This window comes from Heteronotia binoei, chromosome 9, assembly GCF_032191835.1.
Source record: "Heteronotia binoei isolate CCM8104 ecotype False Entrance Well chromosome 9, APGP_CSIRO_Hbin_v1, whole genome shotgun sequence".
Lineage (NCBI taxonomy): Eukaryota > Metazoa > Chordata > Lepidosauria > Squamata > Gekkonidae > Heteronotia > Heteronotia binoei.
Genome location: NC_083231.1, coordinates 121,092,423 through 121,120,023, shown reverse-complemented (window position 1 = coordinate 121,120,023; position 27,601 = coordinate 121,092,423). Strand labels below are relative to the sequence as shown.

General features: G+C 49.0%; 1 protein-coding gene and 1 non-coding gene across 2 annotated transcripts in view; both read left to right on the top strand.

The window, feature by feature from the left end:
• The window catches only part of ALMS1 (ALMS1 centrosome and basal body associated protein), a 131,626-nt gene that overhangs the window by 55,869 nt on the left and 48,156 nt on the right, over nucleotides 1–27,601 (top strand). The window contains exons 9-11 of the mRNA XM_060247423.1: nucleotides 8,214–9,894; nucleotides 18,656–18,781; nucleotides 24,088–24,258. Of these exons, the coding sequence (XP_060103406.1) occupies nucleotides 8,214–9,894; nucleotides 18,656–18,781; nucleotides 24,088–24,258 (1,978 nt within the window). The remainder of the gene's footprint in view (nucleotides 1–8,213; nucleotides 9,895–18,655; nucleotides 18,782–24,087; nucleotides 24,259–27,601) is intronic.
• On the top strand, nucleotides 27,173–27,249 carry TRNAA-AGC (transfer RNA alanine (anticodon AGC)). Its single transcript has one exon. It is a non-coding gene; the product is annotated as a tRNA-Ala (tRNA).

Here is a 27,601-nt window from a genome sequence, read left to right as displayed (position 1 = left end):
GGGGAATGAAACCCGGTTCTCACAGATTAGAGCCAACGCAGTCAGACTAGGATCAGGGAGACCCAGGTTCGAATCCCCCCTTTGCTGTGGAAGCCTGCCGGGTGGAGCCAAGTATTGCATAGCAGTAATTTGAAAGTATGGCCATAACATAACCCCAAAGGCTAAAATATGGTAGCCTGGCTCCTAATTTGGGGATGGCCTATGGAGCAGGGGTGTCAAACATGTGGCCCGGGGGCCGAGTTAGGCCCCCAGAGGGCTCCTATCAGGCCCCCGAGCAACTGACTCTTGTCTGCTTTCTTCTCCCTCTCTTTTGCTTCCGTCTGCATCTCAGCTTGCTTTGCCAGGCTTGCTCAATTGCACAGGAGCTACTGAGCCGAGCCTCTCTCCCTTCTATTGGCTGAGGCTCCTCCCCCTCCTGGTCCCTGGAGAAGGAAGGAAAGAGCCAGAGCTTCCTTGGTCCAGTTCCCTGGATCCCATGGGAGAGATACAAAGAAAGCACCTTTAAGACCAACGAATGCTAACGTTTTAAGCATATTTTAAGTTTTTTTTAAAAAAAAAATCTTTAATCATGTTTTTCTTTGTCCTTTAAAATGTTTATATCTCTGCTACCTAATCTTAAATAAGCCCAATACAAGCCCGGCCTGACAAGTTCTGTAAGCAAAAATGCGTGGCGTCAGTTACTCATATTCTTCTTTATTGTAATTTGTATACAGATCTTCGTCACAAGTATTGACATCTTCTTTTAGTCAGCATGGTTGATTGTTCCGATGCACGTAAGGTCTATAATCTTTCGAAGGAGACTTCATCTAGTGTCACTGAGAAAGTGCCTCAGTTTCTTTATTCTGTTTTAAAGGCACGTCAGAGGGTCTCATAGAAATAATTCGTTTATGCTTTTCCTGATGTATATGTATGCAATCGTTCCGTTTTATCTTTTTTCTTTTTTAAACCAATTTGCACTGATATATACATCTATATATTTTATGCCAATCAAGGCTAACTTGACATGACAAGGTCTTATTTATGTCAGATCCGGCCCTTGTAATAAACGAGTTTGACGCCCCTGCAGAGCCAAAGGAAATGAATCCACATCTTCACAAACGTTCCGAAACCCAAAGCAAGGGATAGTCGATCCCTGTACTCTCTCTCTCTTTTTTTTTATGAGTTCACCCATTTATGCAGATCATATAATCAGGTGAGTCACCACTTATCATTCCCTCTTTCCACCCTGGCCCAGCTTCCATTTTTGGGGACTTTGCCTGAGGTGGCAAGAAGCAGTGTGCCACGATGAGTCACCTCACAGTGCCCGATACAACACTAAGCGTACCCGTTGGCATCTTCGGTCGATGCCAGAAATGGTTGCTCAATTAATAAAACGTGTGAAAGTCTCTTCTCGGCCTCGGGCCGCGCTTAGGCACGGCGATGTCGAATAGCTCCCCTTTTGTTTTTCATCGTTTTTGCTTTCCTGAAGGTTTAAGTGGAGGGATTTTTAAATCTTGTCAAATCTCGTAAAAAAAGAGAAGGACAAAGGTACCTGGCGGAAGCAGTTAGAAACTCTTTGTTTCGTTGTTGTTGAATTACGGACTCAGGCTGGATAAAATCTCCTTTTTAAATGGAGGCACTGTTCCATTGATTTTTAACCGGTTTTAAGGGTGAACCCACTGGGATGTCTTGCTGAAGTTGTATGATCCGTTGCGATGGAAAAGAAAAAAATGATAAGGGTTTTTTTGAAAAAAAAATCTTGGACTTTTAGTTAGTCACTGGGTAACACAGGAGATTTCTCAGCCACACATTGTAAATTGTTCAGATTTTTCCAGGTTTCGATGCATACAGCACTTTGGACAATTGTGTTTTATACAGATTGAGGCTGAACTGATAAAAGGAAGTCCTTCTTCACCAAAGGGTGATTGACACGTGGAATTCACTGCTACAGGAGGTGGCAGCAGCTGTAATCATAGACAGCTTCAAGAGGGGATTGGATAAACATCTGGAGCAGAGGTCCATCAGTGGCTATTAGCCACAGCGTATTGTTGGAACTCTCCGTCTGGGGCAGAGATGCTCTGTATATTTGGTGCTTGAGGGGTGCACAGTGGGAGGGCTTCTAGCCCCACTGGTGGACCTCTGGATGGCACTTGGGGTTTTTGGCCACTGTGTGACACAGAGTGTTGAACTGCATGGGCCATTGGCCTGATCCAACATGGCTTCTCTTCAGTTCTTTTGTGACACAGAGTGTTGGACTTGGTGGGCCATTGGCCTGATCCAACATGGCTTCTCTTATGTTCTTACTGAAAAGAGAATCTCTCCCTCCCGCCTTTCGTCCTTGTCAGAGAAAGTTATCTGGTAGGAAACTGGAGAGTCCCTTTAAGTGAACGGAATTTAAGGGTGGGATAGCTGGAAGTCGGGGTGTTGGCCTCCTGATCTTACTGTCAGGTGACTGCCAATGAAGCATCTGGACCAATCCAGTTGGATCCCCCAACCTTTGCCTGGGAGCTGGTGCAGCGTAAGGATGAGTGTCAGACTGGGGTCTGGAAGAACGAGGTCAGGATCCCCACTCTCCCTGGGAAGCTGGCTGGGTGGCCTCAGACCTGGTCCCACCCACTCGACCTTGCCTACCTTTCAGAGTTGTGATGATAAAATGCAAAAGAGGAGAATGAGATAATCGGCTTCCTGTCTCCACTGGGGAGAAAGGGGAGGTTATAAGTGAAGTAAGTCAGAAATATTCCTGGCGTGCTTCTGCTGGCTGGCTTGTGGGAGCTGGCAGGATCAGACCTCTTTCTCAGAGCGACAAGCACATCAACAGCCCAGCTGTTTGCCTTTCTACCTGTGTCTCTGGTGTAAACCTGCATCGAGGAGGGGTGGCCAAACTCGGTTAACATAAAGCCCTATATGGCCGAGGACCTGCCTACCTCAGGGACCGCCTCTCTCCATATGTTCCCCAGAGAGTACTGTGCTCCAGTTCAAAAATCTCTTGGAAATCCCTGGGCCTAAGGAGGCCAAACTTAAAACGACCAGGGAGCTGGCCTTCTCCATAAAAGCCCCCCAATGGTGGAATCAGCTGCCGGAGGAGGTGCGGGCCCTGCGGGACCTCAACCAGTTCCGCAGGGCCTGCAAAACAGCCCTCTTCCAAGAAGCCTTTAGGGTGTAACCAGAATAAATATGACGCTGCCGATAAATAGAGACTGTAGCACCACTGTATTGTTTTAACTTTTTAAATTAATTTATATTTGTACTTATATTGTTATTGATTTTATCTGTCATTGTGATATCATGATTTCGTATCATGCTCTGTAAGCCGCCCTGAGCCTGCCTCGGCGGGGAGGGCGGGGTATAAATAAAAATTTACTTACTTACTTACTTACTTAACATAAGAGCCACATAGAATGAATGTCAGATATTTGAGAGCGGAAGGAAGGAAGGTAGATAGATAGGGAGGGAGTGAGAGGTGTAAAGAAAGCAACTTTACCTTTAAAATGCATTCTCCAAGCCACCAGCTGGCTTAGCTTGGAGAAGAGATTTAAAGAGAGAAATGCCTTCTCCAAGCTGACCAGTGAGGTGTGGGGGGGGGGTTTCTGAAAGCCACACAATATGTGTGAAAGAGCCACAGTTTGGCCACCCCTGCGCATAGAGCCTTGTTGTAACAGCTTCCCTCTGGGTGTATGCTTAAACTGTCCTTAACGTGGTGATTTCCCTGCATTGGTGCCCTTCCAGAACTCTTACATGTAAAACAATCATGTCTCTCTCTCTTTTTTTTGCCATTAACCCCTTTATCCCGTTCACTTCCAGCAATGAGATAACAATGACCCTGCTTCTAGCGCTAACGTTTGGCTGAAGGCGAAAGGGTGAGGCAATCGGAGTGTGGGTTTCCTGCATGTTTTGTGTGATGCATCTGAAAGCAGTGTGGATTTTCTCTCTGGAGAGCCAGTTTGGTGTAGTGGTTAACTACGCGGACTCTTACCTGGGAGAACCGGGTTTGTTTCCCCACTCCTCCACTTGCACCTGCTAGCATGGCCTTGGGTCAGCCACAGCTATCTTATCTGGAAGAACCGGGTTTGATTCCCCACTCCTCCACTTGCAGCTGCTGGAATGGCCTTGGGTCAGCCATAGCTCTGGCAGAGGTTGTCCTTGAAAGGGCAGCTGCTGTGAGAGCCCTCTCCAGCCCCACCCACCTCAGAGGGTGTCTGTTGTGGGGGAGGAAGGGAGGTTAATTGTAAGAGAGCCAGTTTGGTGCAGTGGTTAAGTGCACGGACTCTTATCTGGGAGAACCAGGTTTGATTCCCCACTCCTCCACTTGCACCTGCTGGAATGGCCTTGGGTTAGCCATAGCTCTCGCAGAGTTGTCCTTGAAACGACAGCTTCTGAGAGAGCTCTCTCAGTCCTTCCCACCTCACAGGGTGTCCGTTGTGGGGCAGGAAGGTAAGTGGAGCTGGCAGGATCAGGAGTGGAGGGCGGGATATAAATCCAACATCATCATCTTCTCTCTTCTCTGTGTCGTGTAATCGCTAGCCAACCCTCCAACCCTTTCCACTGAGACAAGATCTGGCGTTGGTGTTAAAATATTCTGCATGCATCAGAGGGAGTGTTCTCTTGCTTCTTTGTTTGCGGTGTGGTCTCGGCTCAGCCAAGGTGTGTTTTATTTCAGGCTTATGAAGCAGATCTTTTTTAAAAAACTCAATCAGAATAAGTTGCTTGTATTGCTCTGGTAAACAAGAGAATAATTCTTCATATGTACCATGCATTTTTTTTTTAACCTTCAAAGCAATGCTGATAGATTTTGTCGCTGGTGTATGCACAGTGCTTAGAGATTAACTGCATAAAAGTGAGAAGTCTTTTTCCCCGTTGACGGTCCCCGGGTGCCCAGGAGAACAGTGGCTTCAATTTAACCGTGAATTTAACGTTCTGCGCATTCCGTTTGGCATTAGTATGGATGCCCAGTCATTCAGGACTCTGACGGTGGCACATTTGCCCATGCGTAATTTAGGTTGGCATTTCAGACAGCAAATTAAGATGGGTAACCAGAGCTCTTCGAAACATCTCTCTGCTTGGGTCAGAAGAGGGTTTACCTGGAGTCACCCACTGGCGCATCTGCTGAGAAATTGGGAAAATGTTTTCTGTTCTCGAGTCTGAGTAAATTTACAGGAGAGAGCCAGTTTGGTGTAGTGGTTAAGTGTGCGGACTCTTATCTGGGAGAACCGGGTTTGATTCCCCACTCCTCCACTTGCACCTGCAGGAATGGCCTTGGGTCAGCCATAGCTCTCTTATCTGGGAGAACCGGGTTTGATTCCCCACTCCTCCGCTTGCACCTGCTGGAATGGCCTTGGGTCAGCCATAGCCCTGGCAGAGGTTGTCCTTGAAAGAGCAGCTGCTGTGAGAGCCCTCTCCAGCCCCACCCACCTCACAAGGTGTCTGTTGTGGGGGAGGAAGGTAAAGGAGATTGTGAGCCGCTCTGAGACTCTTCGGAGTGGAGGGCGGGATATAAATCCTATTTATCTGAGAGAACCGGGTTTGATTCCTCACTCCTCCATTTGAGCCTGCTGGAATGGCCTTGGGTCAGCCAGAGCTCTCTTATCTGGGAGAACCGGGTTGGATTCCCCACTCCTCTACTTGCAGCTGCTGGAATGGCCTTGGGTCAGCCAGAGCTCTCTTATCTGGGAGAACTGGGTTGGATTCCCCACTCCTCTACTTGCAGCTGCTGGAATGGCCTTGGGTCAGCCAGAGCTCTCTTATCTGGGAGAACCGGGTTTGATTCCCCACTCCTCCGCTTGCACCTGCTGGAATGGCCTTGGGTCAGCCATAGCTCTGGCAGAGGTTGTCCTTGAAAGGGCAGCTGCTGTGAGAGCCCTCTCAGCCCCACCCACCTCACAGGGTGTCTGTTGTGGGGGAAGAAGATAAAGGAGATTATAAACCACTCTGAGCCTCTGATTCAGAGAAAAGGGCGGGGTATAAATCTGCAATTCTTCTTCAAGAGTGCGCTGGGGAGACGCTGGGGAGAAGGAGTGAGTGTATTTAGTCATACAAGCAGGGGGGGGGATTTGTAGCAGGAACTCCTTTTGTCCTTGAAAGGGCAGCTGCTGTGAGAGCCCTCTCCAGCCCCACCCACCTCACTGTCAGAACTGGAAGAACTTCAATCGAGGCCCAAGACTCTGTTACAAAAGTATAGGCGTTTATTGAGAACTACAAGGCTGAAGGTACAGGATAACACTGATACTGAGAGCTAGCATTAGTTACATTTTATGCGGTTATGGCAACAACAATAAAACGATCTTTCACACGGCCAGAGACAGTTGTCTGTTTCTCAGGACCTGTTATCAGCGCGGGAGGATGGAGTCCTGCTGAGAAGGCCTGGCCGGCCTGGCTTCAAAGGGGCACCTGCGGATGTTGACCAGAGGCTATCTGCTAAGCTCTAGTGATCACAGTTTGTTTTGAAATGCACAGGATTGTTGGTTAGTGGCCTAGTGCTGGGCACATTGGGTTAGTATCTGGTTACAACATGGAGTCAGTCAGGCTAACAGCATATAGGAAAGTTACAAGTTCTGACACTCACAGGGTGTCTGTTGTGGGGGGAGAAGATAAAGGAGATTGTAAACCACTCTGAGCCTCTGATTCAGAGAAAAGGGCGGGGTATAAATCTGCAATTCTTCTTCTTCAAGAGTGCGCTGGGGAGACACTGGGGAGAAAGAGTGAGTGCATTTAGTCTTACAAGCAGGGGGTTTTTTTGTAGCAGGAACTCCTTTGTATATTAGGCCACCCACCCCTGATGTAGCCAGTCCTCCAAGATCTTACAGGGCTCTTAGTACAGGGCCTGCTATAAGCTCCAGGAAGACTGGCTACATCAGGGGGACGTGGCATAATATGCAAAGGAGTCCCTGCTACAACCCCCCCTCCCCCTGCATGTAAGAATGCTAATTTAGGCTCTCTGACTGTATTTGATCTTAGGACCCTATTTTCCTGGTCATCCATACTGGTTTTATTTATTCATAAAAATGTTATATCCTGCTTTTCCTTGCAGTTCCGGGCAGCTTACAATAATAGTTGGAAGACATGTTCAGTTCAAAAACAAAAGCTGAAATAACAAACACCAAATCTCTCTCCCTCCTCCCCTTAAAAGATGCCTGCCAATTTGAACCACCTCCAGAGTCCTGGCGGTACCTCCTGAGAGCCAGTTTGGTGTCATGGTGAAGTGTGCGGACTCCTGTCTGAGAGAACCGGGTTTGATTCCCCACTCCTCCACTTGCAGCTGCTGGAATGGCCTTGGGTCAGCCAGAGCTCTCTTCTCTGAGAGAACCGGGTTGGATTCCCGACTCCTCCACTTGCACCTGCTGGGATGGCCTTGGGTCAGCCATAGCTCTCTTATCTGGGAGAACCGGGTTGGATTCCCCACTCCTCCACTTGCACCTGCTGGAATGGCCTTGGGTCAGCCAGAGCTCTCTTATCTGGGAGAACCGGGTTGGATTCCCCACTCCTCCACTTGCACCTGCTGGAATGGCCTTGGGTCAGCCAGAGCTCTCTTATCTGGGAGAACCGGGTTGGATTCCCGACTCCTCCACTTGCACCTGCTGGGATGGCCTTGGGTCAGCCATAGCTCTCTTATCTGGGAGAACCGGGTTGGATTCCGCACTCCTCCACTTGCACCTGCTGGAATGGCCTTGGGTCAGCCAGAGCTCTTTTATCTGGGAGAACCGGGTTGGATTCCCCACTCCTCCACTTGCACCTGCTGGAATGGCCTTGGGTCAGCCAGAGCTCTCTTATCTGGGAGAACCGGGTTGGATTCCCCACTCCTCCACTTGCAGCTGCTGGAATGGCCTTAGGTCAGCCATGGCTCTCTTATCTGGGAGAACCGGGTTTGAGTCCCCCCTCCTCCACTTGCACCTGCTGGCATGGCCTTGGAAGCACATGAGCTTCAACCACCCTTCGTGGTAACTTTGTATACCAAGCAATGGGGAGGTGGTGGGGCTTCGAGAGCCTCACAATATCTGTGAAAGAGCCACATGTGGCTTCCAAGCCACCATTTAGCCACCCCTGGTTTAGATTTTCGGTTGTGGAAAGTTTCACAGTTGCTCTGGCCTTCTTCTACCATTCTAGAATTCCTTTGTTTCAACACTCCCCCCACCCTCCCAGTAGGTGAAGAAGCATTACTTCTGTAGCCTTCCCATTTTGCTGTATACGATTTGTACTCTTAGAAGCAAGCGCTAACGAAACTTCTCTTGCCTTCTTGACAGGAGCGACTGTGGGGGAGCAGCTATGGAGGAATCTCCGGTCCCTTTGGGAAGCCAGAGGTGGGGGGGCGCTCAATGGTTCCAGGAGACTCTGAACCAATCAGGGGGATCCCGATGCCCAACACGCACTTTGCTACGTTTCCAGTTCAGGCCCGACCTGCGTGTGGAACTGATTACACCCTTCCGAGGGACTCTGAACTCAAGCCTTCGAACAGCGTCCAGAGTTCCACCTGCGCCCAGCCTCAGGCACACACAGATGAGCCCGTGGATTCCAGCCCCGGTTTCCATGGCCACTGGGCTCCGGACAGAGGTGCGTGTCTGTCAGCAGGAGAGAAAGGGAGCATCTCAGCCGAGGCCGGATCAGCCGCAGGCAGCTCCCCCTCAGAAGCGGCCAAGCAAATCACCTCCATCACTTTTGCATCGCGGAAGCGGTCTCCCCCGCCGCCACCTGCTTCCCCTGTGCCCTCCGCGGGCCTCGCTGGATCCGTCCCTCACGATCTGGTACGTTTGGAAGCCAAATCATTTGGCAGGGAACAGCTGGGGCCTCGCGGACAGCTGCCGGATGCTCTTAACCCCTCCGCTCCTGCAAGCTCGGCAGCCGCTTACCTGCGAGAGGATGTTGGGTTTTCTCCAGGGGGAGGCAGTCAACCTGTGTCCCTTGTTGTCAGCGGGGACGAGTCTTCTAAAAGAAAAGGCACTGCGTTGGAGGAAAATGCCCAAACCAACCCTGTTGAACAGAAGGCCCGTTTTGTTACAGAGAACCACGAAAAAGCAGTGGTAACTTCTCACATTTTTACTGGGCTGAGAGGAAACGACAGGCCTTTGGTTGGTGGCCATTTTGAGAAAGTTGACCCGGGAGGAAAGATGGCCGATTGGCCCCCTTCCATGCACCTGCCGCAACGAGCAACGGAAAAAGATTACACCCAGGGTGGATTTTCAGGGTCCTTTGGAAGCTCTGGACATGATTTGAGTAGTTTGGGAGAGCCTGACGCCAGGGAGAGCGTTCTGTCGCCCTCTTCCTCCCCGGTTCGCGTTTCGGTTGTCATGCCATCTCCGTCGTCACCAACCCGGAAAGCCCTGTCTGGAGTCCACATCACTCTCTCGCCAAAACACATCGGCCCAGATTTTCCAAGCCCAGCAGCCACAGAAGCGGAAATGAGACGGGGTGATGTGTCTAAGTCCGGGTCTCACCCAGTAACTTCAGGTACGCCAAGCCTCTTGTTAGAACCTACCTTTAAGTTAAAGGCCTCCGAACTTTACCCGCCGTCCCAAGACTCTGCGTACTTCCCGAGAGGGGCGTCCTCTCCGGGCCCGTGCTTCAGCCACCTCCGTAGTTCAGAAGTAGCGAATGTAGCTCCATGCCAGAGTCAGGAACTGTTGGGAAACAGACCGAGTTGTTCAGTCCCAGGTCAGGAAAGCACTGGTGTTCCGGGCTCAGGCGGGCAGGACGGAGAAAGGTACGGCAAGGTTACGGTTTCTTCCCAGACGGAAAGTCTCACGTCCGATGCCATCACTCAGATAACCACTGAAAGCCCTGAAAAGACTACCTATTCTGCAGAGATATTCGTTAGCGATGATGATGGAAAACTCAGCGCCGGCAGGTCGTCTCGCTGGCAGAGTCACGAAATCCCGCGCCCCGCCCCCTCCGCTCTGGACGAGGTCTCCGTTTTGGACAGACACGCTGGTGAGTGATCTTTCTTGATTTACTTTTTAGATCTTTAAACCCCCGCTAGGGAGCAGATGGATACTCACTAGTTATAGTTGCACCGGGTGTCACTAGCACTGGACCGTGGAGGGCCTTCTACTGGCTGCCACCACTCTGGTTTGTCAAGACAGCGTGCGATTGCAATAATAAAGGCCAACGCCATGCTGGGAATGATTAGGAAGGGAAGTGAAAACAAATCAGCTGGTATCATAATGCCCCTGTATAAATCGATGGTGCAGTCTCATTTGGAGTACTGTGTGCAATTCTGGTCACCGCACCTCAAAAAGGATATTATAGCATTGGAAAAAATGCAGAAAAGGACAACTAGAATGGTTAAAGGTTTGGAACACTTTCCCTATGAAGAAAGGTTAAAACACTTGGGGCTCTTTAGCTTGGAGAAACGTCGACTGCGGGGTGACATGATAGAGGTTTACAAGATTATGCATCGCATGGAGAAAGCAGAGAAAGAAGTACTTTTCTCCCTTTCTCACAATACAAGAACTTGTGGCCATTCAATGAAATTGCTGAGCAGTCGGGTTAAAACTGATAAAAGGAAGTCCTTCTTCACCCAAAGGGGGATTAACATGTGGAATTCACTGCCACAGGAGGTGGCAGCGGCTACAAGCATAGCCATCTTCAAGAGGGGATTGGATAAAAATATGGAGCAGGGGTCCATCAGTGGCTATTAGCCCACAGTGTGTGTGTGTGTGTGTGTGTATAAATTATTGGCTACTATGTGACACAGAGTGTTGGACTGGATGGGCCGTTGGCCTGATCCAACATGGCTTATCTTAGAAGCCCTGTTGGATCAGGCCAATGGCCCACCCAGTCCAACACTCTGTGTCACATAAGAACATAAGAGAAGCCCTGTTGGATCAGGCCAAGGAAGGAAGTCCTTCTTCACCCAAAGGGTGATGAACATGTGGAATTCACTGCCACAGGAGGTGGTGGCGGCTACAGGCATAGCCAGCTTCAAGAGGGGATTGGATAAAAATATGGAGCAGAGGTCCATCAGTGGCTATTAGCCACAGTGTGTATGGGTGTGTATATATAGATACATATATATTTTGGCCACTGTGTGATGCAGAGTGTTGGACTGGAAGGGCCATTGGCCTGATCCAACAGGGCTTCTCGATGTTCTTATGGTAAGGATCTGTCTGGAAGGGCCCAGAGCACTCTCCCTCCTTCTGTGTCTTCCTTCTGAACAAAACCTTTTGTGTGTGACCAAAGATGCATGCAGACTAGGCTTGCCAATCCGCAGGTGGGAAATGTACGTACACGCAGGAAATCACTGCAGATGGATTGAACACCACAGATTGCCGGTAAAGAAGTCTTAAATCCTTTGCAATCCAAATTCTGTTAAATTCATAAGAAGGTAAAGGTAGTTCCCCTGTGCCAGCACCAGTCCTTTCCAACTCTGGGGTGACGTTGCTTTCACGTTTTCACAGCAGAACTTTTACGGGGTGGTTTGCCATTGTCTTCTCTAGTCCTCTATGTCACGGGCTGGGGCCAGGCCAGGCGAAGTCCAGGGGCAGTCCAAGGTCTGTAGCTGGGTAGCAAGGAGGGTCCAAAGCGCCAAAACCGAATCACAGTCCAGGTATCGTAGGTCAGAGGTTCAGAAGCCGAAGTCAGGGGGTCCAGAAGTCAATGCCAGAGTCAGGGGGTCCAGAAGCCGAAGTGGATGCTAGAACGTCAGGTAAGTGACTAGTTGCTTCCACAAAGCCTTCTCCCAAAGCCCACAGCTATATAGCCCTCTGCTGTCTGTTGCCCATTTGAGCTAATTGCTGACTCAGAGGGCAGCCAGGATCCTGCTGAGACTCAAGCACCCTCACTCCTAGAAGGGCCAGAATCCTTTCAAAACTCTGGGCTCAGGGAGCGTCTTGCTCGTGAGCGTGCCGCCCTCCTCCGATCCCTGAGGTCCTGATGAAGGCGGTCACACACACGAGCCACCCGAGAGGGCAAGGCAGGGGGGCTTGGATCTTCTCCAGCAGGAGGCAGGGGCACTGGTGCAGGTGGCAGGGGCACAGTTTCTGCTGCAGGCTCGGCTTCTTCTGCAGGGCCCCCAGCACCCATGACACTCTACACTTTTTCCCCAGCAAGCTGGGTACTCATTTGACCGATCTCGGAAGGATGGAAGGCTGAGTCAACCTTGAGCCAGCTACCTGAGTTCCACTGGGAACTCAGGTCACAGAACGCATCAAAAGAGCATATTATGCTTCTCATACATTACATACATTATCCATATAATTGCATTTAAAACATGAACCGTTATCAAAGTTCTTAAAGTTACAGTCCCATGCATTGGCAATTAGCATGTCCTGCAGTCATCCCTCCACGATTTACACATCCAACACAAAATCCAGTTGCCAGCTTTTCTTCTCTGATGGGTGAACTCCAGCTTTGCACAGCTCTCAGTCACTCATCATAGCATTATAGTTCTATGAGAACCGTAGGGCTATGATGAGTGACTGAGAACTGTGCAAAGCCGGAGTAAGGACTTTTAAGAAGCACTGGTTCCGATCTTAGTTGCGGCAAGAAGAATGACAAGAACATGAAGTCAGTCAAGGATTCACGTTGCTGCCTATTTTGTGAAAGAGTGATTAACATGCGGAATTCACTGCCACAGGAGTGGCGGCGGCTACAAGCATAGACAGCTTCAAGAGGGGATTGGATAAAAATATGGAGCAGAGGTCCGTCAGTGGCTACTAGTCACAGCATATTGTTGGAACTCTCTGTCCGGGGCAGTGATAATCTTTATTCTTGGTGCTTGGGAGGGGGGGGCACAGTGGGAGGGCTTCTAGTGTCCTGGCCTCACTGGTGGACCTCCTGATGGAGCTTGGTTTTTTGGCCACTGTGACAGTGTTGGATTGGATGGGCCATTGGCCTGATCCAACATGGCTTCTCTTATGTTCTTATGTCTGGGGCAGTGATGTTCTGTATTTTTGGTGCTTGGGGTGGTGGGACAGTAGGAGGGCTTCTAGTGTCCTGGCCCCACTGGTGTACCTCTTGATGGCGCTTGGGTTTTTTGGCCACTGTGTGACACAGTGTTGGACTGGATGGGCCATTGCCCTGATCCAACATGGCTTCTCTTATGTTCTTATGTGACACAGAGTGTTGGATTGGATGGGCCATTGGCCTGATCTAACATGGCTTCTGTTATGTTCTTATGTGACACAGAGTGTTGGACTGGATGGGCCATTGCCCTGATCCAACATGGCTTCTCTTATGTTCTTATGTGACACACAGTGTTGGATTGGATGGGCCATTGGCCTGATCTAACATGGCTTCTCTTATGTTCTTATGAGACACAGAGTGTTGGACTGGATGGGCCATTAGCCTGATCCAACATGGCTTCTCTTATGTTCTTATGAGACACAGAGTGTTGGACTGGATGGGCCATTAGCCTGATCCAACATGGCTTCCTCTTATGTTTTTATGTGACAGAGTGTTGGACTGGATGGGCCATTGGCCTGAACCAACATGGCTTCTCTTATGTTCTTATGTGACACAGTGTTGGACTGGAGGGGCCACTGGCCTGATCCAACATGGCTTCTCTTATGTTCTTATGTGACACAGAGTGTTGGACTGGATGGGCCATTGTCCTAATCCAACATGGCTTCTCTTATGTTCCTATGTGACACAGAGTGTTGAACTGGAAGGGCCATTGGCCTGATCCAACATGGCATCTCTTATGTCCTTATGAAAGAAATACAGCTACTTTACAGTCCACAAGTGCTACCTGGCAACATCACCCACCAGAGAAGAAAAGTTGGCAACTGGATTTTGTGCTGGATGTGTGAATAGTGGAACGATGACTGCAGGACATGCTAATTGCCAGTACATGGGATTGTGACTTTAAGAACTTTGATAAGGGTTCATGTTTTAAATGCAATGACATGACATACTACAGAAAGCGGGCAAGGGGGAGGGAAATGTCTGCTGGGCACTCACATTATTCCCTATGGAGATTGATTCCCATAGGGTATAATGGTGAATTGATCTGCAAGTACCTGGGGCTCTGGAGAGGGGCTGTTTTTGGAGGTAGAGGCACCACATTTTCAGCATAGCATCCGGTGCCACTCTTCAGAACACCCTCCAAGTTTCAAAAAGATTGGACCAGGGCCCCCGATTCTATGAGCCCCAAAAGATGGTGTCCCCATCCTTCGTTATTTTCAATGGAGGGAAGGCATTTTAAAAGGTGTGCGGTCACACACCCTTGCTCCTGGCTCCACCCCAGTGTCCCCAGCTATTTCTTGAATTGGACTTGGCAACCCTAGTGCAGACCCATGCAGTATAACAACACGAAGTTTATGGTAAGTGCTCAAAAACAAGCCAGTGGCTTGTAACTTTTAGTGCAATGGTGAACATGGAAGCAGTAAAGATGGTACAAAGCAACATAAAAAGCCCAGCCACAACTACCCATACGTTCCCTTCCTCTAAATCAGACTCACCACTCTTTGGGTGAGGGATCTCTTCCAGCTGCAGCCTCTTTCCACCCCAGCGTTTCCAGAGAGAACATTTCCCTGCATCTAGCTTGGCTTTTTATTTTCTTCCTTCGAGTTCTCTCCGCCACCCCCCCCCCCCCCACGCCACCTTCACTGGGCAAGTTTGTAGCCCCTGTAGCTACTCTAACGCAGGCTTCCCTGGAGTCTGTAGTGTAGACCTTTTAAGTTAGCTTAAAAAGCAACCAAGCACTATTCTTAAGTTTTAACTGTGAATTCATATCTGGGCTTTGTAGACAATTCAGGTAAAGAGTCTGGGTGTTTTACTGGAGCCTTCGTTATCAATGGAGGCCCAGATAGCAGCCACTGCCAAGTCAGCATTCTTCCATCTGAAGCGGGCAAGGCAGTTGGCCCCTTTCCTGGAGCGTCGCGACCTCGCAACAGTGATCCATGGTACATCAAGATTGGACTACTGTAATGCCCTCTACTTGGGGCTACCTTTGTGCCGGACCTGGAAGTTGCAGCTAGTGCAGAACGCGGCGGCCAGGCTACTGTTAGGGCTCCCGAAATGGGAGCACATACGGCCGGGGCTGCGCGAACTGCACTCGCTGCCAATTACATACCGAGTCCAGTACAAAGTGTTGGTTATTACCTTTAAAGCCTTGTATGGCCGAGGACCAGCCTACCTGAGGGACCGTCTCTCCCCATATGAACCCCAGAGGGCACTGAGGTCAGTCGGAAAAAATAAAATGACTATTCCTGGGCCGAGAGAGGTCAAGCTCCAGAACACCAGAGCACGGGCCTTCTCAGCTGCGGCCCCTGCCTTGTGGAATCAGCTTCCGGAGGAGGTGCGGGCCCTGCAGAACCTTGATCAGTTCTGCAGGGCCTGCAAAACTGTCCTCTTCAAACGAGCATACACCGGCTGCTGAATTATTATTGTGAATTAAGGACCCGCCAGCATGGTCCTGTTTCAAGGACCTACATTATCACAGAATTATTTAAACTGGCAGAAACCAGCGTCAGAATGCCACCATTGCTGCCAGATTAACTTAAAGTAATTTAAATTATGAATTCTTAAATATTAACTGGTTTTTAATAATGTTTGAATGTTTTTATTGTTAAACTTAAAGTTTTTATTTATTATTGTACATGTGTAAAAGGTTGTTAGCCGCCCTGAGCCGCCTAGGCGGGGAGGGCGGGATACAAATAAAATCTATTATTATTATTATTATTATTATTATTATTATTATTATTATTATTATTATTATTAATCCTTCCTTTCATGAGTAACTAAGCTCAGCTTCCTGATACGTTAAAATGATAGAAAGCTATTTGATGTAGCTTACATACGGCACTTCTGATCTATTTTATCGCTTTTATACTGACGCGTGCAGATCTCATTCAGAACTGTACCGGTTTGCTTCTACCGGCTGCCCTGTTTGTGATACACCCGTCCCTGCGGAGAATGGAGTGAAGTGCTTTGAATGAGCTGCCATTTGATGCTGGTCCCCCCCAGACCCAAGAGACCAGCTGGGTCACGCCGGCTGTCATGGCTGGGGAAGTGAAAACACGGATGCTTCCTTCCAGGGTTTAGACACCGGTGCCTGAAGCTATCGTAGCTGATCAAAGCCGACACTCAGTACGGAAGAGCTGCTCTGCCGTGAAGGCTGATTTTACACTGGGCAAAAGATCCAGTGATTCTGCGCTTTCAAAAGGGATCATCTACATTACAGGGTGCCTTGACTTCTGTCTTGCTCCGGTGTTTTGACTGTCATTTACATTTAAATTCCTGAATTGGGTCTGATACCGTTTTCAGCGCGGAGTTGCCCTTAACTTTCCAAGACTACTTTGGAATGAGGGTTTCCCAAGAAGCGCATTCCACAGGACCATAAAGATGATATCTTTCCTGGGAAACAGGGCAATAAACTCGTTTCTCAAGAAAGAAGTAAGTAAGTAAATTTTTATTCATACCCCGCCCTCCCCGCCGAGGCAGGCTCAGGGCGGCTTACAGAACATGATACGAAATCATGGTATCACAAATGACAGATAAAATCAATAACAATATAAGTACAAATAGAAATTAATTTAAAAAGTTAAAACAATACAGTGGTGCTACAATCTCTTAAACTTGCCCCCCTCTCTTCTCTCCAGTAAAGCAAGCAAATGTGGAGGGGAAGTCCAGGAGCAAAATTTTGAGTGTAGATGAAAAAATATACTCTGGATTTCTAGAAGGCGATTTCAGCGCTCAGAAAATCAGACCCAAACTTGAATGTGGAATCGGCCAAAGGCAGCTTTATTAGCCGCTCTTGTTTTTCTCGGTGCTAAGCTCTTAAAGCCTCTTCATTGTTCCATACGTCAAAATATCCTGTATATTGTCTGAAATCTGGTTCCTAATTTAATCCTACAAAGGAGGAGCCCCGTGGCACAGAGTGGTAAAGCTGCAGTACTGCAGTCCAAGCTCTCTGATCACGACCTGAGTTCAATCCTGGCAGAAGCTGGGTTCAGGTAGCCAGTTGAAGGTTGACTAAGCCTTCCATCCTTCCGTGGTCGGTAAAAGGAACATAAGAGAAGCCATGTTGGATCAGTCTATTCTCTGGCTTGCATCCACGCTCCTTCCTGATCCTGACCTGCTTGAATTCCTTGGCACCCTGACCTTTTGGCTTTTGGACATGGACTTCTGATTCCAGTTTGTGATTCTGCATTGGTGACTTGGCTCCTGCTTGACTTCCTGGATTTTGACCTTGGACTGGCTTTGGACCCCCGCCTGCCCGCGCCCGGAGAACGTGGCAACACATCTCGATTGTGTTGTGAAATGAGTGTCTTTTTGCCTGCCCAGTAGATTGCTTCCTGTAGCTCTTCTCAAAGAAGCTGCAGGTGATTTGCAACTGGCAGGGATGAGAATTCTTCAGATGTGACCTGCGTCCAAAATGATGCTCAGTTTTCTGCCAGTTTGCAGTTGACGCCAGTTGTAGCTGTTTGTATGTCCGGGGCTCCTTTTGCAGTCCAACCTTCCTGTCTGTAGTCCGGGAGAAGCGAGCAGGTTAGCGCTAGGGGTCGGCAGCGTCAACTTCCAGATCTGCATGCGAACTTTCATCCGCGCCTTAAAGCCTTTCTTTCCTCCCCCAACATGTTGGCAGGGAGAAAAAACAGAACTTGGGAGAAAAGTACAGTGTTTCTGCCTTCCCGGATCACACCTGCAGGGAAAGAACTAGGGCAGGCTTCCCTTCCTTTGAAGCGTCTGACTGTTGTCTGTGGGGTGAAGTCAGAAGTGCGGTTTATCTCTCCAGCCCAGCCTTTTTATTCGGCTTTACAAGGCTGTATCTGTTTCTACAGTTTCTTTGGGTTGGAAACGTTTCAAAAGGTCACACGGGAGTGTCATTTGCCTTCCTTCTTCGCTTGAACAAAACTTCCCTTCCGTGGCGGAACTTAGGCCTTCTTGGGCAGGAATCTGGCCTCAGCACTGTGGGTTTAGGAGTCATAAATACAGTTTTTTACCAGGGCTTTTTGGATAGTAGGAGCTCCTTTGCGTATCAGGCCACACCCCCTAATGCAGCCAATCCTCCTGGAGCTTCCAGCAGGCCCTGTATGAAGAGCCCTGTAAGGAATTCTAGCAGGACCTCCTTTGCATATTAGGCCACACACCCCTGATGTAGCCAGTCTTCCTGGAGCTTACAGCAGGCCCTGTACGAAGAGCCCTGTAAAGAATTCTAGCAGGACCTCCTTTGCATAATAGGCCACACACCACTGATGTAGCCAATCCTCCTGGAGCTTACAGCAGGCCCTGTATGAAGAGCCCTGTAAGGAATTCTAGCAGGACCTCCTTTGCCTATTAGGCCACACACCCCTGATGTAGCCAGTCCTCCTGGAGCTTACAGCAGGCCCTGTACGAAGAGCCCTGTAAAGAATTCTAGCAGGACCTCCTTTGCATAATAGGCCACACACCACTGATGTAGCCAATCCTCCTGGAGCTTACAGCAGGCCCTGTATGAAGAGCCCTGTAAGGAATTCTAGCAGGACCTCCTTTGCATATTAGGCCACACCCCCTGATGTAGCCAATCCTCCTGGAGCTTACAGCAGGCCCTGTACGAAGAGCCCTGTAAGGAATTCTAGCAGGACCTCCTTTGCATATTAGGCCACACCCCCTGATGTAGCCAGTCCTCCTGGAGCTTATAGTAGACCCTGTACAAAGAGCCCTGGTTTTTTTACTATTTTACTTTAAAAAAAAAAGCCTTGGTTTTTACTATTCTCAGAGCAAAAATCACCACCTTTCTGACCCGCTTTACTCTCTGTGCCTACAGGTAAGCCTCACTTGCTGCCGTATAAGCCACCTGGGAGCTCCGAGATGTACTATGTCCCGTGTCCCAAGGAAACGCTCCGGCTGTCCCGCGTCAGGTCCGGGACCACCGTGGAGAGTTCCCACTCAGGTACTTCCTTCGGCCTTTCTGGAAACGGTACTGAAGCTGCTGCGTCTCCAGGTCTTGTGTGCCCAACAGGGGTTGGGAGGGATTGGCCGAAGGTGAGTTTGCCTAAAATGGCAGAACGTCATCAGTTAGTGGTCTGGGGATATTCCTTGAAGAGAGCAGGATGGAGATAATCTATTCTCATACCAGCTGTGGAATAGATAACCAGTTCACTGCATGGAAGCTTTGGTTCTTGGCAGGAAATTTTGTTTTAAAATTAGCAGGACAAAGTATGGAATTTGTTCACTGTGAATTTAGGCCAGGGGTGGCCAAAATATGGCTCAGAAGCCACGTGTGGCTCTTTCACAAATATTATATGGCTCTCGAAGCCCCCACCACCCCTGTTGGCCAGCTTGGAAGAAGGCATTTGTCTCTTTAAATCATTTCTCCAACCAAGCTAGCCGGTGGCTTGGAGAATGCATTTATAGTTAAAGTTGCTTTCTGTCCACCTCCCTCCCTCCCTCATCTGATGTTCCTGTCTTGTTGCTCTCAAACATAAGAACATAAGAGAAGCCATGTTGGATCAGGCCAATGGCCCATCCAGTCCATCACTCTGTGTCACATAAGAACAGAAGAGAAGCCCTGTTGGATCAGGCCAATGGTCCATCCAGTCCATCACTCTGTGTCACATAAGAACAGAAGAGAAGCCCTGTTGGATCAGGCCAGTAGCCCATCCAGTCCAACACTTTGTGTCACATAAGAACATAAGAGAAACCCTGTTGGATCAGGCCAATGGCCCATCCAGTCCAACACTCTGTGTCACAGAAGAACATAAGAGAAGCCCTATTGGATCAGGCCAATGGCCCATCCAGTCCAACACTTTGTGTCACATAAGAGAAACCCTGTTGGATCAGGCCAATGGCCCATCCAGTCCAACACTCTTTGTCACACAGTGGCCAAAAAACTCCAGCTTCCAAAAGAACGTAAGAGAAGCCTTGTTGGATCAGGCCAGTGGCCCATCCAGTCCAACACTCTGTGTCACACAGTGTCAAAAAACACCAGGTGCCATCAGGAGGTCCACCAGTGGGGCCAGGACACTAGAAGCCCTCCCACTGTGACCCCCCCCCCCCCCCAAGCATCAAGAATACGGACCGAGTGCCCCAGGCAGACTTTCAGCAACATCTGACATTTATTCTATGTGGCCCTTACATTAAGCAAGTTTGGCCACCCCTGATTTAAGCAGATCATGAGAGGGAGGACAGGAAGGGATAAGCCAATACTCGGCTCATGTGGGCGTTTCTTACGTGCCCAGCCTGGTGCTGATTGCTGCTTTGGAATTTTTCTACAGATCGGGGATCCTGGCGGCTTCTGACTTTCTCCTGGGCATAGAGCAGGGGATGTGGGGAGAGTGGGGGGCAGGAGTGTTTCCTGAATTGTGTGGAGGGTTAGACTAGATGACCCTTGGGGTCACTTCCCTCTCAGTTTGTTGGCAAGACAGAAGGATCCCCAGTCTCTTCTTTCTGTCCTCCTTTTGCTTATAGCTCATTTAATTTATTCAGAGTTAGGCTAGAATCCAGCAGCACTTAGAATCTAGGTTAGAATCCAGAGACCGGCAGGGAGGTTTTTTTTTGGGGGGGGGGGGAGAGGAGGGGTATAAACTTTTGAGGGTCCAAGCTCAACTTTGTCAGATGGCTCTCGAAAGCTCATACCCTGAAAATTTCTGCGGCAGTATGGGGCTTGAAACTAGCTCTTTCGCTGTAGACCGACGCTGCTACTCTCTGAAATTATTTTATTTACTTGACATATATCCTGCTTGTGTCCCCAGTGGAGACCCGAAGCAGCTGACCTCATTCTCCTCTCCCCTTGTGAGGTAGGTTAGGCTGAGCATGTGTGACTGGCCCCCCAACCCCTCCTGTCAAGCTTCCATGACAGGGTGGGGATTCAAACAATCTTAGGAGTGTCTTGACTCATTTATTATGAGGGCCGGATCTGACATAAATGAGACCTTGTCGGGCTGGGCCATGTGTGTGATTAACATGTGGAATTCACTGCCACAGGAGGTGGTGGCGGCTACAAGCATAGCCAGCTTCAGGAGGGGGTTAGATAAAAATATGGAGCAGAGGTCCATCAGTGGCTATTAGCCACAGTGTGTGTATATATATATAAATTTTTTGGCCACAGTGTGCCACAGAGTGTTGGACTGGATGGGCCATTGGCCTGATCCAACATGGCTTCTCTTATGTTCTTATGTTCTTAATGTAATGGCAGGTAGCAGAGATATAAACGTTATAAAGGACACAGGCTAACACAATTAAGGATTTTTTAAAAAAAAACACCTGAAAATGAAACATGCTTAACACATTAGCACTTGTTGGTCTTAAAGGAGAGCCAGTTTGGTGTAGTGGTTAAGTGTGCGGACTCTTATCTGGGAGAACTGGGTTTGATTCCCCACTCCTCCACTTGCATGGCCTTGGGTCAGCCATAGCTCTGTCAGAGTTTGTCCTTGAAAGGACAGCTGCTGTGAAAGCCCTCTCAGCTCCACCCTCCTCACAGGGTATCTGTCATGGGGGGAGAAGATCTAGGAGATTGTAAGCCACTCTGAGTCTCTGATTTAGAGAGAAGGGTGGGGTATAAATCTACAGCCATCTTCTTCTTCACTTGCAGCTGCTGGCATGGCGCTGGGTCAGCCATAACTCTGGCAGAGGTTGAAAGGGCAGCTGCTGTGAGAGCCCTCTCTGCCCCACCCACCTCACAGGGTGTCTGTTGTGGGGGGAGAAGACATAGGAGATTGTAAGCCGCTGTGAGTCTCTGACTCAGGGAGAAGGGCGGGCTATAAATCTACAATTCTTCTTCTTCTGCTTTCTTTGCATGTCTCCCGTGGGATCCAGGGAACTTGGCAAAGGAAGCTCTGGGTCTTTGCTTCCTCCCTAGGGGACCAGGAGGGGGAGGAGCCTCAGCCAATAGAAGGAAGGGAGGCTTGCCCCAGTAACTCTGCTGTGCAATTGAGAGAACCTGGCGAAGCAAGCTATTCCTTCTCCCCTTCCTCCCCAAGGGAGGAGTCCCACCCAGTAGAGAACACAGAGGCTTTGCTCTGTAGCTCCCATGTGACTGAGCAAGCCTGGCAAAGCAAGCTGTGATGCAGAAGGAAGCAAGAGAGAGGGAGAAGGAAGATGACAGTCAGTTGCTCGGGGCCTGATTTGGCCCCTGGGACGCATGTTTGGCTCTCCTGATCTAGCATAAAGGGGTTTTGGGTAGTGAGAGGGAGAGACTGTTTTGCCTAGCCATTTATTTAAAAAACAGAACAAAACTGGGAAGAGCTGATTGTGGATTCGCCAAACCCTTTTCTAGCTGCGTCCCTAACCTAAAGCTCTGTCTTATATTGCTACAGACTCTTGACCTATTTAATCAGCCAGAGATGTTCTTTTTCAGTCCCGCACTTGATTCATAAGGCAGCTACAGAAGCCCAGGCAGGATTTCCCCACACAGCGGGCAATCGCTTATACCTCAGCACTGCTGAAATACTGAAACCTTTATCGTTTGATCCCCTGCAAGTCTTGGCTTTTCCATCTAGCCTGTTTGATTCGAAGAGGAGGATCCAGTGAAGCTGGGAAGCTTGTGAGCCCAGTCGGTTGAAGAGGCTCTCTGTAAATACCACGGCGAATCTCTCTTTGTATATAGACATATAAAAATAGTGTGCACATTGGGGCCAAAAATCCCAGCTACAAATATAAGTTGATGGGGTGCGAACTGGCAGAGACTGACCAAGAGAGAGATCTTGGGGTCGTGGTAGATAACTCACTGAAAATGTCAAGACAGTGTGCGATTGCAATAAAAAAGGCCAACGCCATGCTGGGAATGATTAGGAAGGGAATTGAAAACAAATCAGCCAGTATCATAATGCCCCTGTATAAATCGACGGTGTGGCTTCATTTGGAGTACTGTGTACAATTCTGGTCACCGCACCACCAAAAGAATGTTATAGTATTGGAAAAAGTGCAGAAAAGGGCAACTAGAATGATTAAAGGTTTGGGACACTTTCCCTATGAAGAAAGGTTAAAACGCTTGGGGCTCTTTAGCTTGGAGAGACTGCGGGGTGACATGACGGAGGTTTACAAGATTATGCATGGGATGGAGAAGGTAGAGAAAGAAGTCCTTTTCTCCCTTTCTCACAATACAAGAACTCGTGGGCATTCAATGAAATTGCTGAGCAGTCAGGTTAAAACGGATAAAAGGAAGTCCTTCGTCACCCAAAGGGTGATTAACATGTGGAATTCACTGCCACAGGAGGTGGTGGCAGCTACAAGCATAGCCAGCTTCAAGAGGGGATTGGATATAAATATGGAGCAGAGGTCCATCAGTGGCTATTAGCCATAGTATATATGTGTGTGTGTGTGTGTGTGTGTACACATACACATATACACACATTGGCCTGATCCAACATGGCTTCTCTTATGTTCTTATGTTATGTTCTTATTCTTATGTGGATTCTTTTCTTTCCTAATTGCGTTGAGTACGGTTCTTCTGCTCTCCTCTTTCTCATTGGTAGACTTTTATTAGCTCTCCCTTATAATTTAACAGCACGGTGATTTATTTATTTATTGGCTTACAAAGGGGGTTTTAAACAGCTGCTTTCAGTCTTTTGTGTATTCGAAAGAACTGTTGAGTTTCCATTTTTAACATGGGTCTCTTATTTGTTTTTAAAATATCTGGTCTTAGGAGCTTAGGCCCCCCGTTTTACTAGCATATCTGCCGTTAAGAGAATGGTTCCATCGGGTCTAGTTACGCTAGGTTTGTATGGACGCTTTGCAAATGAGGCAGGTTATAAATATTTTAAATCAGTCAGCCAAATAAGCAAAGGAGTCGTCTCTTGTATCTCTCGTACCGGGCTGGAACGTGCTCTGAAGAGCGCAGCACGGTGTGGAGCTGTGTTAAAAAACCTTTAAGCTGCCTGCCTCGGCTATCTTTTAGGTTAGCAGGCTCAAGCTAAATTCGGAGACCGACAGGAGGGACTTTTATAACGTTTCTGTTTTTAATTTCTGCCATTCTGTCCGGCTGTCAGTCAAATGGTCTTGGAAGGCTGTAGGGGGAAAAAAAAATACCGATAAGCTGCCGCTGCGTTATAATTCTTTGTGCCTTTGACCTCATCTGTGTCAGGAAGGCTTCTTCGGAGAACGTTTTGCTCTGAGGCGGTTGCCGCTTATGGCTGCTTTTCAAAAACTCGCCGGCGCATCAGTTTTGGGTCCGTGTCAGAGCGACCTTTTTAATGCAACGGTTGCACTTTGTTACGTGGCTTCGCTTTGACCCTTTCTGATTGTTTTCTTTCTCGACAGGATCGAACGATGCCGTCCCTCCGGAATTTCCAAGCCAGCTGCTCGGCTCAAGGGACGAGAGCTCCCAGGATGGCGTGGCCATCAGGCACAAAGAGGGCATCTACAGCAAAAGGGCTCTGCCCAAGATTGCTTGGGCAGAAGGGAAAGCGGCCGCCCAGGATCGCGTCCAAGGTAATGGCTTGGTTAGACAGGCGCTTCATCAGTTCTCTCTTTTTTTTAATGTGAGGGTCTCCAACCGTTTTGATCCTGCAGGCAGCTTTGGAATCGTGGCACTGGGTGGTGGGCGCAGCGACAACATGGCTGCCGCAGCTTACTTTTATTCCCGCAGGGAAGTTCCTTCTGCTGCTGCTGAAGCAGTGTTTCCAGAAATCTGCACAACCAATGAAATCTCCAATAGCCAGCCAGAAGCCTTTCTAGGCAAGAGCCCCCTGGCCCTCTACTTTCTCAGAACACTTGGCAGGCACCAGGAGATGTGTTGGATCACGGGCACTGTGACGGAACTGGCCCAATTCTGCCTTCAGACCCGGTCCCGTCAACTCCTTTTTGAGTTGCCAATTCCTGTAGGGAGCTTATCTTCTTCCCGCCACTATGGCACGCTGCCACCACCTGCTCAATTTAGGGGTTCCTGACTGAGAGGAACAGGACTCCCCCTTTCTGTCAGTTCTGAGGCCTCAAGGTCCTCCGCCAACCCAGCACCTGCTGATCACAGAGACCAAAGTCTTCCTTTGGGAGACCCCTGGAGGATTGGCACCCTTGCCAACTGCACACCTTCCCCCTTCCCTGAACTCCCCTGTTGCAGTAGCGTGGTCTAAGGCAGTTGGGGAAACTATGTGATACAGAGGGACTACCTTTTTAAACAGACAAAACATTTATTTAAAACATACAACTATATACAGGCATTTTAAAATAGTGAACGGAAGAAATAAATCAAAGTAGGGAAAAACGCTCCTTCTTTTACTTATACTTGCCCTGACCATACCATCCAGAACAGACAGACTCACCAACCCCACTGACTGAACTCAAAGCCCAACTCAAACTGAAGGCTTCCCACCAAAAATCTCTAATATAAAACCCAGTTCCTGCCCAGAAACTGGTTTTCCTTCCTGCAGCCTTCTGGGAGACCAGCCTGAAAGACTTCCTGTCTCCCTAGGAGGCCTCCTCAGAATTGCTGCTTCCAGACCAGAGGCGAGGGGGGGAGGAGAAAGAGACGGCCAAAGCCTGAGTCCAGTTTGATGACCTCTTCCTGCCAACTCCCAGATAGCCATAGCCTAAAATGGTGTTTCTCCACAGGCACCATAAGAGAAGCCATGTTGGATCAGGCCAGTGGCCCATCCAGTCCAACACTCTGTGTCACACAGTAGCTAAAACCCAGGGGTGATGAGGAGGTCCACCAGTGAGGCCAGGACACTAGAAGCCCTCTCACTGTGTGACATCATCATGCCACGCTGCGTCGTTTCTGGGTGCTGAGGGGCCAGGAGAGTTTTTCTGACCCCTCAATGCCCAGAAACAACACCCCCCCCCCCAAGAGCCAGCGCCCAAGACAACTGCCGAATGTTGCCTAATGGACGCACCGGCTCTGTATGGAGCAGAGGTCCATCTGTGGCTATTAGCCACAGCATATTGTTGGAACTCTGTGACTGGGACAGTGATGCTCTGTATTCTTTGTGATGGGGGTGGGCACAGTGGGAGGGCTTCTAGAGTCCAGGCCCCACTGGTGGACTTCCTGATGGCGCCTGGGTTTTTTGGCCACTGTGTGACACTGGATGGGCCATTGGCCTGATCCAACATGGCTTCTCTCATGTGACACATAGTGTTGGACTGGATGGGCCATTAGTCTGATCCAACGTGTCCTCTCTTATGTTCTTATGAGATGCAGAGTGTTGGACTGGATGGGCCATTGGCCTGATCCAACATGGCTTCTCTTATGTTCTTATGAGACACAGAATGTTGGACTGGATGGCCAATTGGCCTGATCCAACATTGCTTCTCTCATGTTCCTTTAGGGAGAATTACTAAGTGTCTGTTTTCTCTTCTGGAACTTGCAAGCTGCTATTTATCCCACTAGAGAGAATTAATCATACTGTTCAGCGTTGTGAACATGCAGGTCGCAGCACAGTAATATAATTGCGGCAGTTAATTAGCACCGGAGACACAAGTGTTGAGGGTGGATTGTGCCGCTCTTCTCTCTTTCTGTTGGGGAATGCATGCGAGAGTTCTCCGGGGGCTACTTTTCTCTCCTCTCAGTTCGTTCACTCAGTAAAAGCAAAATTATTAAACACCAATGTGAAAGCTGCGCTCTGAGGTAAAATATCCTGGTTTTGAGGCTGTTTTCAGGGTGTCTTTTGTTGGAGTTTCCTCGAGGAAAAACCAAGAAGGGAAAGAAACTTAACCCAAAAGCTGGAGTAAGAAACCCAAAAGGTTAATATGCAATTAAAGGGCCAAACATTAAAAACAAAGTGTAAAATAAATCATAAACCAACGTACGTGTATTTATTGTCGAAAGCGAAAACCATTTAAGGGCCCATCGTAAGTTTCTGTCCTATGTACAATCCTAAAACCGCAAGGGGAACCCACTCAACTTGACCTGGCGCACCTCGACCTAGGCTGGTCGTCTTCAGAGGTCCGAAAGGTAAGCACACATATTACAATAGAACAATGCTGGACCACAAGGAAGTTTCATGAGGTGACAAAGGCTTAGAGATATTTTTGAGGCCTCTTACTCTACAGCCTTACGTCTTAATCAAGGGCATACATATTGCATCCAGTGTCTTATTGTATGCCACATGGTCCAGCAGTGATCAACATAGGTGTAAGGTCAGAGCCTGTGCGCCAAGAATTATGTGTGATTCTGACTGGGCCCCTTAGGACAGTATGGAGTATGCAAAGGTCTGTGGCTCAGCAGTAGAGCAATTATTTTGACCTCTGCCTGAGACCCTCGAGAGCCATGAAAAGGAGCTGCGGCTCAGTGGTAGAGCCTCTTGCTTGGTGTGCAGAAGGTCCCAGGTTCAATCCCCGCCATCTCCAGTGGAAAGGACCAGTCAGGAGGTGATGGGAAAGACCTCAGCCTGAGACCCTGGAGACTAATGGAGAAGGGCTCTGGCTCAGTGGTAGAGCATCTGCTCAGCATGCAGAAGGTCCCAGGTTCAAACCCTGGCATCTCCAGTGGAAAGGACCAGGCAGGAAGTGATGGGAAAGACCTCAGCCTGAGACTCTGGAGACTAATGGAGAAGGGCTGTGGCTCAGTGGCAGAGCCTCTGCTTGGCATGCAGAAGGTCCCAGGTTCAATCTCCAGCATCTCCAGTTAAAAGGACCAGGCAGGAGGGGATGGGAAAGACCTCAGCCTGAGACCCTGGAGACTAATGGAGAAGGGCCATGGCCCAGTGGCAGAGCATCTGCTTGGTGTGCAGAAGGTCCCAGGTTCAATCCCCGGCATCTCCAGTTAAAAGGACCAGGCAGGAGAACATAACATAAGAACATAAGAGAAGCCATGTTGGATCAGGCCAACGGTCCATCA